The sequence below is a fragment of the Rhinatrema bivittatum genome, chromosome 8, assembly GCF_901001135.1.
Source record: "Rhinatrema bivittatum chromosome 8, aRhiBiv1.1, whole genome shotgun sequence".
In the NCBI taxonomy this organism is placed as follows: Eukaryota; Metazoa; Chordata; class Amphibia; order Gymnophiona; family Rhinatrematidae; genus Rhinatrema; species Rhinatrema bivittatum.
Genome location: NC_042622.1, coordinates 42,204,204 through 42,223,337, shown reverse-complemented (window position 1 = coordinate 42,223,337; position 19,134 = coordinate 42,204,204). Strand labels below are relative to the sequence as shown.

General features: G+C 47.2%; 1 protein-coding gene across 1 annotated transcript; it reads right to left on the bottom strand.

Moving 5' to 3' along the window:
• Window positions 1-7,445: 7,445 nt before the first annotated feature.
• On the bottom strand, window positions 7,446-10,609 carry LOC115097738. Its single transcript, XM_029613754.1, has 2 exons — window positions 9,899-10,609; window positions 7,446-9,779 (listed from the first exon to the last, which is right to left on the bottom strand). The coding sequence occupies exons 1-2, from the start codon at window positions 10,578-10,580 to the stop codon at window positions 9,100-9,102; spliced, it is 1,362 nt and encodes a 453-aa protein (XP_029469614.1). The 5' UTR covers window positions 10,581-10,609; the 3' UTR covers window positions 7,446-9,099.
• Between the last annotated feature and the right edge of the window lie 8,525 nt (window positions 10,610-19,134).

The window sequence follows — 19,134 nt, the reverse complement described above, 5'->3', positions numbered from 1 at the left end:
CGTGCACCTTGTGCGCGCCAAGCCCAAGGGGGGCCCCGATGGCTTTCCCCGTTCCCTCCGAGGCAGCTCCGAAATCGGAGCGGCCTCGGAGGGAACTTTTTTTCGGCCACCCCTCACCTTCCCCTCCCTTCCCCTATCTAACCCACCCCCCAGCCCTAACTAAATCGTCCCCCCCCTACCTTTATTTCAAAAGTTATGCCTGCCCAAGGCAGGCGTAACTTGCGCGCGCCGGCTCGCCATCCCCCAGCACAGGCTGCTCTGCCGGGGGATTCGGCACCGCCCCCAGACCACCCCCGAACTGCCGCCACGCCCCCTGACCCCCTGGACCCGCCCCCGGACCTCCGCTCCGCCCACGGACCCATCCCTTTTTCGAAGCCCAGGGACATACTCGCGTCCCGGGGCTTGCACGCGCCGCTGAACCTATGCAAAATAGGCTCGGTGCGCGCAGGAGCAGATTTTCTCAGGTTATGCGCGTAGCCTTTGAAAATCTGCCCCTCTGTGTATAGACCTCTTTACTCCATGCAGCTGTGTTCCTTAATGCACCACTACTGTCTGCCAGATGTTTTGCTGTCTGGCCTTTCATCTAATCCAATGCATTTCAATAATAAATGATCGATCCTATTCTGCAGGCCAAACATTCTCATCAGCTCTTTCAAATATGGGCAGATACAGTAAGTATGATTAATGTGCCTCAAATTTCTGGCACCAATGCTATATCTACATCATTTAGCTGGTGTTAAGCACTGAAACATGAGTTCTGTAGTCCTGATACATATTCACCAAACTTGTTACTTTATCGACAGGCCTAGTCAGCAAGAATTTGTGTCTGTGATGAGATCAAACCACACTCGCCTCCCTACCTTTGTAACATTGAATAAATCTTGTGGTTTTGTTTGCCCTAGACTTTAAGCACTTTGGGGAAAGCACCTTTCAGACCTCATCTGATCCTCTGTATAGTCGCATTCACTACAGTATACTAATAGTGCTGTAAGTAAAATATTCAGAGATCCATCTTCAAAAGCATTTGTCCAGCTAATTCCCATCTTTATAGGGAGATTTATTAAGCCATGAAAGTTTATCGCAGAACGGGCCAAATATCGCGGGGGTGGAAGGCGTCCCAGCAATATAGAGTTCCTTCCCGACAAACATGTGACAACAAATTACGCCGCAGTACGGGGTCTACTGCTGTGATAGCGGCCCTCCTTGACCGGGGCTGCCATTGCTTAAAGAACCCAAGGTCCAAAAAATGTTCCCTCCAAGTAGTCTAAAACCATCATGAGGGTTTGTGGAGAATCCCCATCCACCTTCTGAGGAGGCTTTGACCCCCAGCACAGAAAAGAAATAAAGGGAAACCATGCAGCAACAGCCCGCTCCCTTCCCCTAAAGCCACAAAAGTGCCCCCACATCCTCAAAAAAAAACCCTCCCTACCCTGGTGTCAAGTGTCCTCCCCCACCCAAAAAATGACCCTGATGAGCTGGAAGGGCAAGGTGGACACACCCCCCCCCCCCCCCACCCCAACTACCACCACCACCTCCTAAACCCTCTCAGTATCTCTAAAAGTCATTGGTAGCCAGAAGGTGCCCAGAGCACCCCTTAGCTTCAGGCCCATCTATACTATTTTTTAAAATGGTGTCGACCTGATGTTGCCCCTGTCATGTGATGGGGCAAAGTCTGTGGACCAGACCCTGGTCACATGATAACTAAAGAGGTAAGACCTGAAGAAAACAAATCAAAATTATAGAGGACTTGAAGACTTAAAGAGAATCTGAAGAGACTGCGTACACATCTGTGCTTGTGCTTGAACAAAATGTGATTGAGGAGGCTCACGAGGCAACTCCTGCATGAGATGTCCCACACATGCAGAATAGAGCTCAAAGCTCTACTAGCTAGGGGAGACAAGTCCGTTCAGTGCAACCAGATGACATCACCCACATGTCATGGCTAATTCAGCCAGCTTATCCATGGAAAAATGAAATATAAAAAAGAATATGTTCCCATACAATAAAATAGAATATTGCATTCTGTTAAGTGCAATAGAATTCAGAGAATGGATAGACAGACTGAAACAGAAGAAGCCTGTACAAATGGCACAACTGTTTGAGAAGAATATTTATATCAGAACAGTGGATTGAAACCATGATTGAGACCTGAATGCACTACTACCAATATTTTCAACTCAGGAACTTTGCTTTGAAAACAGACTGTAAAAGAAACATTGAGTGCTTGTTTAAAAGGTTTATCGAGGATTACTACCCAAACGGCAGAATTTTAAATTGGCCACACATGTAAAAATCGCCACTTAAGCATGTGGTTGGGCCCTGTGCGCATTTTCAAAAGGACCCAGTCACGCGCATTAGTGGTGATTATGCATACAAGTGCCGGGCTCCAAGAAAGGGGTGGGGCGGGGCAGGATGGAGGCCGGCTGTCCTGGGGAAGCACTCGCCAGCAGCCGGCCGGCACATGTAAATTACTTCTGCTCCCAAGGAGCAGTAATTAATAAAATAAAAGAATAGAGGCAAGGTAGGTTAGGTTTAGGGGGTGGGGAGGAGAGGGAAAGGGGAAGGAATGTTAGACATTGGAGCAGACTGGGAGATAACTGGGGAAGGCCTGATTGTGTCGCCGTGCCGTCTTTGCAAAAATTCACCCACCCTTGTGCACACCGCCCACACATGCACACGCACTGGCACGTGCATGTTATAAAATCGGTGCATCCATGTGTGCACGCCAGGAACCCGCATGCACATGGACGCACACACATATGTTCTAAAATCGATCCCAAAATGTACAAAATCCTGTTAGAGGAATGGTGCAATATAACCCCATCAAACGTGAAAGCTGGGAACAACTTAAACCTTCCCCTAGAAGACATCCAGTGAGAAAGCACGTCAGACTAAATTACAAATAATCATTTTCTCCAGCTTGCAGAGTTGCCATACAAGATAGTCTGTAGATTCCATTTAATTCCAGAAAATATGTAGAACATGGGAAAAATAGAAACTTCCAATGATGGAGAAGCTTTGGAAGTAATGAAAATGTTTTCCATATATGGTAGGAATGTCCAATAATAAAAAAAAAAAAAAGGGAAGAAGTTAATACAGGGCTAGAAGAAGTCAGACCATCCTAGACCCAAACCTATACTTACTAAAGCCCAAATTTTCAAAGTCCGGCACACGCAAAATCTAGGGGATATGCGCGTGGCCAGGCCGTAAGCACTCCAAATGCATTTAAAAAATGGCCAGGCCACACACATATCTCCCGATAGGCGCTGAAGTGCTGGGCTCCTTGAAAGGGGCAGGCCTGGAGGCGGGGTCTGGACGGAGTGGGGGCAGGGCAAAATGGGGCAGGCACCGACTGGGGCAGCTGCCATTAGGCCCTGTCCTGGGGAAGTGCCTGCCGGCAACCAGCCAGCACACAGAACTTACTCCTGCTCAGAGGAGTGGGTAAGTTCTAAAAAAAATAAAAAATTATGTTAGGGTAGGTTTAGGGGTCGGGGAGGAGAAGGGAAAAGGGAGGAAGGCTAGGTAGGGGGATAGGAAAGTTCCCTCCCAGTTCTCTCCTTAATTGGAATGGACTGGAAGGAAACTGGTGTAGGCCCGATCGCGTTGCCACACGTTATTTTTTAAAATTCCCCCTTGTGCACACGAGATGCCACCTGCCTGCACATGCGCATGCCGATATTAAAATCAGGCACGTGTGCGCGAGAATCATATAATATTCGCACATTGCTGGGCGCATGTTATAAAATTGCTCCATGTGAACGCGTAGGGAACTGCGTGCACATGGACGCACACACGGGTCTTTGAAAATCTACACCTTAGTGTTTTGTATCTAGGTTTGAAGGTCCTCAGGTTTTATCCAACTCTGTATACCTATATTGGGGGTTCCTGTGTATGCCCGTGCAACCCCTAATGACCAGCTTATAAGAACTGATTAGGCATTCATCTACCCTCCCTCAGTTTCCAACATAGAAACATGGAAATGACAGCAGAAGAAGACCAATGAGCCCATCCAGTCTGCCCAGCAAGCTTTCACACTTATTTTCTCATGCTTATCTGTTACTCTGACCGCTGAGTTCAGGGCCCTTATTGGTAGCTTTTTGATTCTAATTTCCTTCCACCCCTGCCATTGATGCAGAGAGCAGTGTTGGAGCTATATCAAAGTGAAGTATAAGGCTTAATGTTTGAGGGTAGTATCCGTCGTATCAAGCAAGTTACCTCGATGTTTGTATACTCATACTGCTCAGATCAATGCCTTGTTAGATGTTGGCTGGATGTAAATCCTATTTCTTCATCCCCCCTGCTGTTGAAGCAGTGAGCTGCACTAGATATGCCTTCAAAGTAAAGTATCAGGTTTAATTTGTTAGGGGTAGTAACCGCCGCAATAAGCAAGCTACTCCCATGCTTATTTGTTTACCCAGACTGTGCAATTCAGTCCTTGTTGGTTGTAGTCTGAATATAAATCCTCTTTTCTTTATTCCCCCTGCTGTTGAAGCAGTGAGCTGTGCTGGATATGCTTTCCAAGTGAAGTAACAGGCTTAATTGGTTCGGGGTAGTAACCGCTGCAACAAGCAAGCTATTCCCTCGCTTGTTTACCCAGACTGTGCAATTCAGTCCTTGTTGGTTGTCTGAATGTAAATCCTCTTATCTTCATTCCCCCTGCCATTGAAGCACAGATAACGTTGAAGCAGAGATTTAACCTGGATATGCATTGAAAGTGAAGTATCAGACTTAATTGATTTGGGGTAGTAACCATCGCAACAAGCAAGCTACTCCCACACTTATTTGTTTACCCAGACTGTGCTACCTTGTTGGTTGTTGCCTGAATGCAAATCCTCTTTTCCACATTTCCTCTTGCCATTGAAGCATAGAGCAATGTTGGAGTCGCATTAACCGTGTGAATTCCTGTCTGTTATATTCCTATATAAATAGCAATAATACTCAGAGATGGTAATTATAAGTAAAAAGTGGTTATATTTGTCTCTTAGCTATAATAAATAATATATTTCTTCTAGCAATAATAAAACAGATTACAGTAGAGCATAACATAAAATATAAATGGTAATAAAGAGCATATTGAATAGAGAGCTAAGCTAAACTATGTACTAATCAATGGCAAATTACTTCCCTTAAAAAAATCAGCTGTAGGAGGCGAACATTGCGACAGATTCTCTAAGCAGTCAAAGAGATAACTGCATACAGGATCTCTAGGCAAGTGAAGTAACTGCACAGGAACAGGAATTGGGGAACCAGCGCTGGGAAGTGCTTCATGGGACCACCCTTGTCTTCAGTCTTGATGGCCAGTCCACACTTAATTTCCTGTCTTTTCTCTCCAATCTTTATACAGGCTGTGCATGTCACTCTGGTCCTAGCATTCTGCCCTTCTCACATTACAATTCTTCTTGCCACTGTCCCTGGTCTTCCCCTCTTATTGGTTGTTACACTATTATTATTGGTTTTCTGGTCTGGTATTTGCCCTCACCCTTGTCTGCCTTCTATCGCCATCTTCAACCCCTCTGGTACAATTATTCAGTTTACTCTTTTTCCCAACTATGTATATGATCATAGACATATGAAAACATGTTTTCACTCTCCTGCCCCTTTTGTTTACAGCATTAGAAAGTATTTTAAAAAGCGATGAAATGCCTGCATTGCATAGCACACTGTTTCCATCCATAGGGTTCACAAAGCATTTCAAAACAGCAGGAGATGATCTCTAATTACTGTAAACAAGCTCACAGCACCTTAACTCTGGCACGCCGTAGCTCACGGACACCCGCCCCTCCCACCCTTGACCACGCAACAACAGATTAGGTAAACCAAGATAACTTTTATTAAGTGGATGAAACGGCCACAGCCAGCATTTAACATTATAACCTTATTACTTTATATTGCAGCAGCTTAAAACGCAATTGGCATTAGCTAAATGCCACGCCCTCACCGGTACCTTGCTTGTTCTTCCCACCCCAATGCTTTTTTGGAGACGGCAGCCCTCCATCCTTCCGCTCCGTGAAGGTGGTATACCATTGGCACCCCGCTCCGTGAATGCCAATCCCGCCTTCCGCTCCGTGAAGGGGGAACACCCGCCACTGGCATCCCGCTCCGTGAACGCCTCCGTGGCTACTGCCGCTCCGTGCAGTATTCTGCCGCCTCCTCCCACCCCTGGCCTTGCGGGCCGCGGTTATTGCTTATGCCAGGCCTTCATTGGGCCACCCCCAGACCGGCCATTATCTCGGTCTCCGCCATGCTGGCCTTGCGGGCCGCGGTTATTGCTTATGCCAGGCCTTCATTGGGCCACCCCCAGACCGGCCATTATCTCGGTCTTTGCCATGCTTAGTTATATCCATGCCCCCGCTTTCCCCCTATGCAAAGTCCTTGGTGCTGTGCTCCTCCCCTTCCCCCTCCCCCAACACCAAAAACTTCCCCTCTATGCAGTGATACATCCCCTTATGCTCCGGTGAGGGCACCCGCCTGTTCCTTTTGTTATGGCTGTGACAACTTATCCCCCCAATCCCAGTATCCCCTTGCGCTGTGGGGTGGTGGGAGGGTTGCTCTCGATTCCCGGCTGCAAATGTGCTCCCCTCACCCCGCCCTACCTCTAAGTACCTGAGCTCAGAGACGCCGCCTTCTTTGTCTCATTGGCTCATGCCCAGGTTTGAACTGGCCCCTAATCCTATTGTCCGCCCCTCTCCGCACCTAAGCTGTGCCCCCTCCCCCCTCCCTCTTACCTGCCGCACGTCTGCCCAGTTATACGGCCCATGCCTCAAGAGGCGGGCCTCCTTAACTCTGGCACGCCGTAGCTCACGGACACCCGCCCCTCCCACCCTTGACCACGCAACAACAGATTAGGTAAACCAAGATAACTTTTATTAAGTGGATGAAACGGCCACAGCCAGCATTTAACATTATAACCTTATTACTTTATATTGCAGCAGCTTAAAACGCAATTGGCATTAGCTAAATGCCACGCCCTCACCGGTACCTTGCTTGTTCTTCCCACCCCAATGCTTTTTTGGAGACGGCAGCCCTCCATCCTTCCGCTCCGTGAAGGTGGTATACCATTGGCACCCCGCTCCGTGAATGCCAATCCCGCCTTCCGCTCCGTGAAGGGGGAACACCCGCCACTGGCATCCCGCTCCGTGAACGCCTCCGTGGCTACTGCCGCTCCGTGCAGTATTCTGCCGCCTCCTCCCACCCCTGGCCTTGCGGGCCGCGGTTATTGCTTATGCCAGGCCTTCATTGGGCCACCCCCAGACCGGCCATTATCTCGGTCTCCGCCATGCTGGCCTTGCGGGCCGCGGTTATTGCTTATGCCAGGCCTTCATTGGGCCACCCCCAGACCGGCCATTATCTCGGTCTTTGCCATGCTTAGTTATATCCATGCCCCCGCTTTCCCCCTATGCAAAGTCCTTGGTGCTGTGCTCCTCCCCTTCCCCCTCCCCCAACACCAAAAACTTCCCCTCTATGCAGTGATACATCCCCTTATGCTCCGGTGAGGGCACCCGCCAAAGTAGGAAACAGTAAAACCTTATTTGTTTCCTACCCCCACTAATTAATTAAAGCTGCTGTGGCCGTTTGCAGAGCGAGGATAAAGATATCTACCCCAACGTCTGATAAGTGGACCCCATCTGGCCTATACATGCCTTGACATGATGGTGAAATATCATCATGCTTGATGACATATCCCCCTATAGCTCTCAACCACGTCCCCACTTCTTTATTCAATTTGCGCCTGCTTTTGCGATGGATTTATGCGACCTCGCGTCCCTCCATACCAATCGGGGGATAATGTGGGACCATACCAATACCACGGCTGGCCATATAGCCTTAATTGCAGTCAAGTCCTTCTTGATCGTGATTATTAAGTCAATGTTTTTGACTGCGACCAAATCGTTACCGCCCAATTGACAGATGATATCAGGCTGTGGTAGTTGCCTGGCGTATTGGAGGATGCAAGGCATTAGTTGGACCCCTCATCCCTCGTTTGCCGAGCCAGAATAAGCTGGCCTTGCTACGAGGTATGCCCATCTGCTCGCTGGAGGTCTTTCTCTTGGTTCTAATGTGCGCCCAATAAATGTACGAGTGCCCCATATCACTTTCGCGCTCCCCGCTGGCGAGTCTATGATGGACAAAATAAAACGGTTATGTGCAACAGGACGGTAAATATATGCTTTTTATGTTTCTCAGTGAGACTGTTCATTGGGGTGTCTGGTTATTGGGTCGTATGTATGTTTTGAATTTACCGGATTTCCACCGCCCTAGCGCCTTAATTTGATCTTCGCTTAAACCGCTGCTGGCGAAGGATGCTGCGCCTATTCGGAATGAATGTGTGTGATAAGCTCCCGCGTCTTCCCCTATCTTTTCCAAGCCTTTGCGTAGCATACTGATAAACTGGTAACGCGATAGCGCGTTGCCATCTTTGTGTTTTAGAAAGGGCCCTCCCCCCAGCGGGCGTACTTTGAGGTATTCTGTTGTAGCCCTTACGGGGCATATCACCCCCGTATGAGCAGGGTATAATGTAATCCAGCGACCTACTGCCCGTTGATCAGTTTTTGCTCGCCTGAGAAAGATCTGTACTGTCTCATTAAACAGCCTTATGTTTTCTATCAGGAGACCCCCATCCGATGCCCTGGTGGTCACCTTTGCCCTCGGGATAAGCTCGCTGTTTCTAAATGCACCAAAGAACATTAGTGAAAAAGCCACGGTCCATAGCTTTACCTCATAATTGTCCCAAACTAGGCTGGGGAGCTCCTTTACCAGTGCTTGTAGCAGCATTGGTGTGATAGGCTTTCTGGCGTCCCTTCTAACTGGTTCTTGTCTCCGCCAACCCTCTAATATCTTTTTTATGAGAAAGGAGTTGCTAATTGAGCCTATCCCCCATAGTTTGGAGACGAAAACAATAGCAGCTACATGTTGCCCTGCCTGTGCTCTTGATGCTCCCGAGTTCTTGAGGTAGAGCAAGAACTCTGTTACATTTCTCTCTGTCATTACATTTCTCTCTGTCATTGTCCCTTGAACTTGCGTGTTATTTGATTGGCAAAATTTTTGGAACAGGCTCCCGCCGCGTGCATATGCTCTCCCCGTACTCTGCCAGAGCCGATCTCAATATGGAGGCGATTCCGGGCACCCTAATTCCCAAATCCGCGGAGGGACGTGATAAGGGTGATGCTCTGCTTCCGGGGCCAGGAATCTGAAACGAGACCACTGACAACGAGACAATGCATCAGCGATGCCGTTAGCTTCCCCCGGAACGTACTTAGCCTTAAAGACCAGGTTAATGCGCAGGCAGAGCAGTACTAAATCCCGCAATAGCCTAATGACCCTAGGGGAGTGAGCGGTGAGAGAATTTTTCGCCTGTACAACCGCCATGTTGTCTGACCAAAAAACCACTCTTCTGTTGTGGAAACATGCTTTCCACATGTGTATTGTTGCAACAATGGGGAACAATTCGAGAAAAGTGATGTCTCTGAGTAAACCCATGGCTTCCCACTGTACTGGCCATCGTTCCGCGCACCATTTCCCAGCCAGATAGGCCCCGAATCCAGCGCTCCCCGCTGCGTCGGTGTAGAGCTGCAGCTCCCTATTGGTCATGATCGGGTCCCTCCAAACTGTCCGCCCATTATATTCCCCTAGGAATGTCTTCCATACTATGAGGTCCTCCCTGAGCTCCTTGGTGATTCTAATGAAATGATGGCTCCTGCGAATACCTGCTGTGGCTTGGGACAATCTTCTCATGAAGGGGCGACCCATGGGCATGATCTTGCAAGCGAAATTGAGGTGACCAATGAGTGACTGCATTTGTTTTAGCGTGATTGTTCGGTAGTAGATATGTTGGCCCGTAACGCTGCTATTTTTGCGGGCGGTAGGCGTGTGACCATTTGCAGAGTATCAATTTTGATACCGAGAAATGACAATTTTTGTGACGGTCCTTCTGATTTGTGCTTAGCTAGCGGAATGCCTAATTCGTCAGTTTTCCGGGTGAATGCTTCGAGGGCTTGCGCACAGGCCTGTGTGTCCCTATGGCCGGTAAACAGAAAATCATCCAAATAGTATATGATTTTCCCTTTCCCGATGTCCTGCTCTACAGCCCATTGCACAAATGTGCTAAACCTCTCAAAGTAGGCGCAAGATATAGAGCAGCCCATCGGGAGGCATTTATCGAAGTAATATTTACCTTGGAATTGAAACCCCAACAGATGGAAGCAGCTTGGATGTATTGGAAGCAAGCGGAAGGCTGATTCAATGTCGGCTTTTGCCAACCATGCCCCTTGCCCCCAATGCCTCACCATGTCTAATGCCTGGTCAAATGAGGCGTAGGCAACCGAGCATGCTTCGGGGTCCAAGTAATCATTCACTGACCCACCCTCTGGGAAGGATAAATGGTGAATCATTCGGAATTCCCCTGGCTCTTTTTTGTGAACCACCCCCAGAGGGGAAATCCTAAAATGAGGTAGAGGTTTGTCCTTGAATGGGCCTTCCAACCTACCCATGTCGCTTTCTTTTTTGATCTTTAGTGCAATGACCTCTTCATTATTCCTCGCAGATAAGAGATTCTTAGCCTCTGTGGCGGTTTCTGGCCCCATGAAAGGTATATGAAAACCTTGGGAAAACCCTTCGTATAGCCATCTGGCCTCCTTGGGCTGATAACCCTTTAAACAGACCTGCAAGCTATGTATCTTAATGGGGGTAGGTGCTCTAATGAATTTATTGTTGCTCTGTGTGGGGGATGGTTCCTCCCCTTGAGCATTTTGTTTGAGGGTGGCCTGCACCGCATCCCATGCAGGCGTGTCTGAATTTGCAGGCAGCAGCGAATCTGCAAAAACCAGAGTTGAACAGCCTACAGATGGGAGTCCCCCCACCCCTAAATCTAGTGGCTTGCCCCCACCTTTGCCCTTGACGAAAGGGCTGACCTTGCCGAAATGGAAATCTTCCCGTAAAAGTATGTTGGCGAGGAGTTAACCATGTACTCGGCTGGTATGCATTGCCAGCGAAGCCAGGGACAACCTCCTGCACCATACTCCAACCAAGCCGTACCGCCATACGTGCGATAAGCACCACAAATGACGTCCTGGTAAGCAATTAAGGAGCAACATTTTTCAGGAAATTTTTGACCTATGATGGATGACAGAATTCTGAATCCTGCTGACCAATTAGCTAGCGTTTTAGCGATGCAGGGTTTCTCCCTAGCTGAGAGTTTGCACGCTTCGTGGCATTTGGGATCGGAACCCTCCCCTTCTTTCCTGAGCAGCTCGAATATATCTACATATTCGCTGCGCCATATTTTCTCTTTTAACGCCTCTGACACATGCGCGGTTAGTGAGCCCACTGTACATGTGTATTGTGCAGCGTTATTGCCATTCGTGGCTGAGCTACCAGTGGTATTGTGCCCATTGGTCCCCAGCTGACCCACCGTTGTTCCAACCGCTGTAGCTGTGGTTGGTGTTCCAACAGCTGTAGCTGGGGCTGGGGTTGGTGTCACAAGTAAAATATCCCCCATGGGTCGTCCTGACTGCCCTGTTTCCTGTGTTGGGCTAGTGTTAGCATTACCCTGCCCATGCCAGTTATCGAAAATAGCTTTCATAGCAGCGAAATTGTCAGTAGGAGCGCTTTGTGGCCCCAGCCACACTTCGCTGCCATTCCTTGGTGGTGGGTAACTGGGCTGTGTTGGGGGTACCTGCACATTACCCTGGCCCCGGTTTAAATCAGGGTACTCACAGTTCTGTCCTTCTTGCGGTTGCCCGTGTTGTCCATGAGCTGTCTGTTGACATGCTGGTGGCTGGGTGTTGCCAGCTGAACTGTTGGAGCTGCCCGCTGCACCGTGCTGTGGACCGATGGGCACTGAGCCAGGGGATGGGCTAGTGGTATGCGTTAAGGCATCCAGCATTGCCTTCACCCTGTCCGTGCCATGGATAGCAGCCGCTGACCAGGTTTGGTCCATGAGCTGACGCAGCTGTCGTTCGGTAACATTGCCGAAGTTCTCTCGTGGCAGTGCTGCAGGGGTCGGTGCTGCAGGGGTCATGCCCCGTGGAGGGGGCTGCTCCGGCACATAGCAGCCCAAATGGCTGATGCTACGCGGTTGTCGTGTGCTTGCGGATTTCCTCTTCTTATTCCTCTGTGTCTTGGTCTTACGTTTTTCGACTTCTGGCGTTGCCGCAAAGTTTTCCTGCAATTTGCTTGGCTTCCGACGTGCTCGCTTGGCTAGAGCATGAGCCTGGTCCGGCATAAGTGCGGACGGGGCAAAAGCCATAGCAAACTGAGTGGTAGCCATGCTGTGTAGACATATTAAATGGTTAGATCTCGCACAGTTTTGGGGGGGGGGGGGCATATGAATAGGTAGCCAAATGTGGGTGTGCGCACACCTGCTAAGGGGGGGGTGGGGGAGGGGTGCAAGGAGCCGGGGGGGGGGGGGCTGGGCGCACGTTTGGGCCCGGCAAGTTTGGGGGGGCTGGACGGGAACAGGATGGGGGTGGGGGCAGCTGAGGAAGGTGGAGGGGGGGGCGAGGGGCGGCCGGACTCTGGGGGGAGGCGGGAGTGCCAGCGCATGGGGGGGGGGGGCCTGGGGAGTAAAAGGAAAGTAATAAAAAAAAAAAAAAAAAAGAAAATCCTGAAAGTCCATGTGCTGACCTCCAAAATGGCCGCTGCCATGTGCTAAACTCCCAAAATGGCCGCTGCCATGTGCTAAACTCCCAAAATGGCCGCTGCCATGTGCTGACCTCTGCTGGCCAGCCCTTCCCATGAGAACCACAATACCATGCTAAGATGTAATCCAACCTTTCATTAATAATTTAATTTACTTTGAATAGAGCTGCATAGCGCAGCCTAAATCATATCTATCAAGCTGAGGGTCCTGTACCCCTTATAATTCAGTATAAACGTGCACATGGGACAGCTGTCCCTTTAAATGGTAACCGAATGCTAAATATCACCTTTAGGATTAATATAAAACCATCCTGTTAACCTGGCTGAGCACTCAAATGCCATACCGCTGTCCCACAGACATATCATCAGAATTCCCAACTACGGAATGCTGGCTACTTTTTAATTGTCAGATTACTTAGGTATAACAAAGCACATCCACAGGATGTTGAGGTAGCATGGTAGACATGAAGCCTGCCCACTTCCTAGCAATTTAGAGAGCGAGGGGTAAAGCAATACATAGAAAACATCGATTTTAAAGTAAAGTAAGCCTACAAGATCAGTGCTCTAACCACTGAGCTACCAAGCCTGCTACTGCCAGCCATGTGCTCTAACCACCTATGCATTCACCATGTGCAGACCCCTTCAATGGCGTTTCTAAGAGGCTACAAGTGAAAGATAACCAGCCCTGCACTCGCTGCCCTTTCAATAAATACAGCAACATGCGGAGCAAGCATTGTGCTGGAAGCCAGCCATGAATTCATAAAATATATATATATATAATAACAGGTAAAGTGTGGCCGAGAGCCCATGGCATTTCACTAAATATATATTAGTTAAAATATATATAACCAGCCATGTGCTAAGGCATTTCCTTAAATAAAATAACATTCCAGGCAGAAACAGCCATGCATTCAAAGCCTTTTCATTAAATAAAGTACTGGTAATGCAGAGCCAGTTCAATGCAAAAGGGGGGGGGGGGGGTGAGCATACCTTCCAGACCTTAGCAACACACAATTACCATTAATATTCTCAACATTTTGCCTATAAGCCACAAAATCTATGTACTTTACCCAATGATGTAATCAAAGAAATCGTTCCTGCTCCTTTAGCTGATCTGCTCCTCTTACAGCACGGCCGTGCTGGAGGCAAAGTGAAAGTAAAAGCAAAACTGTTGTAGCACAGCCGTGCTGAGGTCAGCCTGTTACAGCACAGCCGTGCTGAGATCAGCCTGTTGCTCTCGATTCCCGGCTGCAAATGTGCTCCCCTCACCCCGCCCTACCTCTAAGTACCTGAGCTCAGAGACGCCGCCTTCTTTGTCTCATTGGCTCATGCCCAGGTTTGAACTGGCCCCTAATCCTATTGTCCGCCCCTCTCCGCACCTAAGCTGTGCCCCCTCCCCCCTCCCTCTTACCTGCCGCACGTCTGCCCAGTTATACGGCCCATGCCTCAAGAGGCGGGCCTCCTTAAGACATGCATTGCTTTGCAGTAAGCATTTTAAAGGCAGCACTGATATTTGTTTACTTGGCCATGTGGTCATAGAGCTTACACAGGAAGATCTCACACTTTTCCAATCTTTGCATTAACCCTTTTGTTCCTCTGCTTGTGATCAAGCATTTGTTTAAACACAGCCCCATCCCTGTATCAAGCAATTTAACCCTTTAGGCACTATATCTGTTTCTCTATGAGCTCTGTGTACTACACATTAAGCTATGTAGAGGTTAAAGAACAGTGGGAACTTCCAAACAACTCATTCTACAAGTACTTCAAGCAACTAGAATAACAGTAGCAAGCCAGTGAAAGTCACACTTGGGATTAGAATATATAGAATGGATAATCAAAGTAGGTGATATAATGTCAGTACAGAAAATAACAATATCCCTAAAATCAGAACCAGACCTCTCCTCCACTCCCCTTTGTACAATCATGCTTCCCCTTTCCCTCTACCACTCTTCTAAGAAAATGCAAGAATTATTTGGCACAACAGAAAGCAGCACAGATGTACAGAATAAGATGTATCTGAAAATATGTCCTTATCAATCTACACAAAAATAACAAGGAGTCACTGAGAGTCAAAATTTAAATTGTTTCATGCTTATTACAGTATAGCAAGAATCAAATCCCACTAATGCTCCTTGTGACTCTGGGCAAGTCACTTGACCCCTGAAGGGATAAGCCAGTCACCCTAAAAGGGAGTGTGCAACTGAACCACATTGAATGCAGGCCTGAGCAGCACAAGATGGAAATCGAGCCACAAGATGGCCCCTGCAGTTTTAATGTGAATGTTACTGAGAACTGCACCTCATATCAGACCCCTCACCTCCCACCCTAGCCCAACCTCCTGAACTCCCTGGACTTAGGCCTGAGCGCCCAGAGTGCCCTGTAGACAGCGGATCTGGTAGTGTCCAGTTGGTGCCATTTTGAAAAATGGCCACTGCTAGGTCTGGAGCCTAGGGAGTACTCTGGGGCCCCCACTACCACCAAGGCTTGTTTACTAAGTCCAGGAGGGTTGGGAGTTGCTATTTTTGTTACAAAGGGGAGGGGTTGGGGAGTGGTGGCAGGGCCTGCATTCAGGCAAGGTCCCCCCGTCCTCCAGGAGCAAAGGGGGTGGGACAGGGATTCTCTGGAGGCCCTTGGAGCCTTTGACACATTTGAGGGTGGGGTTACTGGGAGCCAGTTAGTCCCTTTAAGTCATGCTGGCCCCACAGCCCTATGGTCCCCATTGCACGTTTCCTATTGTACTTTTCCCAGAAATATTTTATCACCGGAGAAAATGCTGCAGAGTTTACAAAGCTGCAGTACTGATTATTACAGTTTAGTACTGTTTCCTTCCAGAAAAAATGCTGCAGTTTAGTAAATGAGGCTGTTAGGTTATAAGCTTATCCCTTCAGGGGATACAAGCCTTCCCAGACGTCAATTGATCTAATACTTCCAAGCCACCCCTAATCTCCATCTACACTATGGTCGACCTTATCTCCTATCGTTTACTTGTGTAAATTAATAACCTGTCCTTTCTCTTCCTCTAAGCCAAGTTCTTATCACCTTGTTATATGTAACTGCCTTTTCAGCACCATTGTTATTGTTATGTTTACTTTGCACCCCTGTTTTATGTGAACCAGCATGATGTGACTGCTGTCTCGAATGCCGGTATATAAAAAAATCTAAATAAATAAATAAATAATAAATAAGCCCCTTGGGGACAGGGAAATGTTTGTTTTCTGAAAGAACCAGAATGAAACACTATTAGAGAAAGATGTTGCTTACATACCACACTTTCAAAAAACTATTTTTATTGTAAAATTATTGAAATTACAGTTTGCATTATTTCTTGTCATTACGTTTGCTATTCCATTTTCTTAGAACATTCATTTAGTGATCTTCTCTGCTGGCAGTCCAGTACATTTCTGATTCATCTTCACATTCCTGTAACAATATGCTTTACATCAACTCTCTACATTTATTTATTATTAGCTCAAGCTTTTTCATTGGTGGCTCAAGGTGAATTTGTTTCCTTGGCCTGCTAGCTGACAGGTATTCTCTGGTGATTTTCTAAGTACTAACCAGGTTTGAGTCTGTTTAACCAAAGTCCTCACAGGGAGGAACAAGAATAATCAGCTAAATGTTCCCACTCCTCTGTGAAGGAAATTACAGGAGAGAAAGCATTTACACTGTCAAATCTCCTGAGCTTGACAGCCACGACATCACACTAAGTCCATCAAGTCCAGTATCCTGTTTCCAGCAGTGCCCAAGTAGCTAGCAGGATCCCAAACAGTAGATAGATTTCATGCTGCTTATACCCAGGAATAATGTAATGGGTAGGAAAATTGGTTATTATTTTGTCATAGATTACACAACATACTTATTTATAAATATAGAAGTTTTACTTGTAAGTCTGAGAATAAGCAATAAAAGCATACAAGATTAGAGTTTGCATAATATATACAAAGATACTTCCCATCACAGTTCCCAATGTGAGTCTGATATATCTTTGGAAGTACGGGAACACAGCGCCGGGAAAGCAGCAACAGCTCATCAGGCACTTCATTAACCATTAGCAATGTCCAAAAGCTTTTCTTCTGAGGTGTTCTTTCTCTGATTTCAAACAGTTAGCTTGAAGTAGGTCTTTTTATGTTGATTCTGCTGACCTTTGTCCTAGCTTCAGTCTTTCTCTGGGCTACTCCTATGTGTTTTTGAGGCCCCAACTTTCAGTTCTTATTACATCAGCAAGCAGTTGGTTGTGACCAAGTGGCTACAGACCTGTTTTCCTCTGATAGTTGCATAGTTATCTTCCTCAGTAACTGCTCTTTAATATATCTGATCTCATTACTTGTTTTTTGTTACAAGCAGGCTAAGAAAAATGGCATATTTATTCTCGGAATTTATAGGCCTTATATCAAATAATTGCACTAATAATATCAGTGATGTTCTGTTTCAATTCTTTTGCGGTACAATATTCTTCACATAAACTAACTAGCTGTTTAAAATACTTTCCCACATTCCACCCACCAGAAAATTGGAGCAGAGTAATCACTAATAATAGTTGTTCATATGTACTTCCATTTTACACAGAGGAAAGATAAGCACACGAGTTGTAATAGCTTTCACAATACATTCCAAAATAGCAATTCCAAGTATAATAGTAAGGCTAATGCAAACATAACTCAGTATTTTCATTCCCTATGCCCTAATTTGTTCCCACCATACATACATGCTAATAGACCAATCAGCTTAAGGCCAAATTTACAAAGGCCCGTGCATGTAAATACTGACGGTTACACACTTGGCCAGGCCCTGCTCGCACCGCGTGCATTTTCTAAAGGGCCTGGCCATGCACGTAACCACCGATATGCGCACAAGTGCGGGCCTCTCAGAAGGGGTGGGCCGGGTCAGCATCTTTCGATGCTGTCCTGGGGAAGCACGCGCTGGCAGCGGCTGGTGCGCGGAATCTATTGCTGCTCCAGAGGAGCAGCAAGTTAAGAAATAAAAAAAAAATGTAGGAGTTTGGTAGGGAGTAGAGGGGAAGAAGTAGGAAGGGTAGGGTTAGGCATAGGGAAAGTTCCCTCCCAGTCCACTTCTTAATTGGATTGGACTAGGAGGGAACTGGGGGAAACCTAACAGCGTCGCCGCGTGTGGGCTTTTAAAATTTCCCCCCTTTTGCGGGAGGTCATCTGCCCGCATATGCGCACATGGATATTGTATTTTATAACATGCGTGTGTGTGTTATAAAATACCATGTCCACATGCATGCGCCAGGAACCATGAGTACATGGACAGTGGCGTGCTTCTTTGAAAATCGACCCCTTATTTGGCCCATCCTGGGGGAAGATTATAATGTTCAATTAACCATTTAGTGCGGTTTAGTATTTGTGGGGTTTGATCAAAAATCTCTGTCCATCACTGGGCACTGAGTTCATCATTTGGCAAACACCCCATTTTCTGCCAGGATTAAATCTAATGCCATATGATTATCCATTGCATAACAATGAGTTTCGCTAACTGATGTGCTAGAGCACGGAGATTATCCTGGTTAGCATTCTTAAGGGTTTCTACTAAGGCTTGTAAGCACAGGTCAGAAGAAGAGGGACAGTGAATAGCATACAGAACCATGCAGAACCCATTAATCTGTGGCGTTCCTTAACAGTAATAGACAGGGGCGGATTGGCTTATCGGGGGATCGGGCATCCCCCGGTGGGCCGGTCGCGCTAGTCACGTGGTCTGCCGAGCGCGGCCGTGACAGAGCCGTGCTCGGCAGACCACGTGGTATCTCCTGGGCCGGCCTGGGCGGCGAATCCCCGGGCCGGTCGTCAGCGGGAATCCGCCGCTGGCAATCGGTGTATATTGTAAGGCATTCTGGCAAAATAACAAGTAGTCACTGAGAGTCAAAATTTAAATTGTTTCATGCTTATTACAGTATAGCAGGAATCAAATCCCACTAATGCTCCTTGTGATGTTGGGCAAGTCACTTGACCCCTGAAGGGATAAGCCAGTCACCCTAAAAGGATGTAAGAACACCTGGACACGGCACTTAACTCAATATGAGTGCATTTTTATTATTTTATCTCACTGCTAACATAAGAGGAAAATTACAGTTTATAAAATTATACTTGTAATTAAAAAGGATACATGTAAAAGGACAAGATTTATCACATGCACCAAATAGTATTTATCATGAAACTATGTAACCGAATCTTGATGGCACCTGTTTAGAATGTATGATCCTATACATTTATCAACATTAATTTATGTGCCTTCCTGTAAACCGTTGTGATGGTATATAACTTAACGACGGCATAGAAAAGATTTTAAATAACATAAAATAAATAAATATCTTTATCAGAGAAATCCAGGGAGGGGAGTTCTTCTAAGGTTTGTCATTTATGACAGGACTTGTATATCTACTTGTGCTGGGGAAAGTAGAAATAGGTAAATAAGCATACACAGGGGGTAGAGTTTCCAGTGCAATCAACAGGGAAAGTAGCTTGAATTTTATATCCCCTTGAC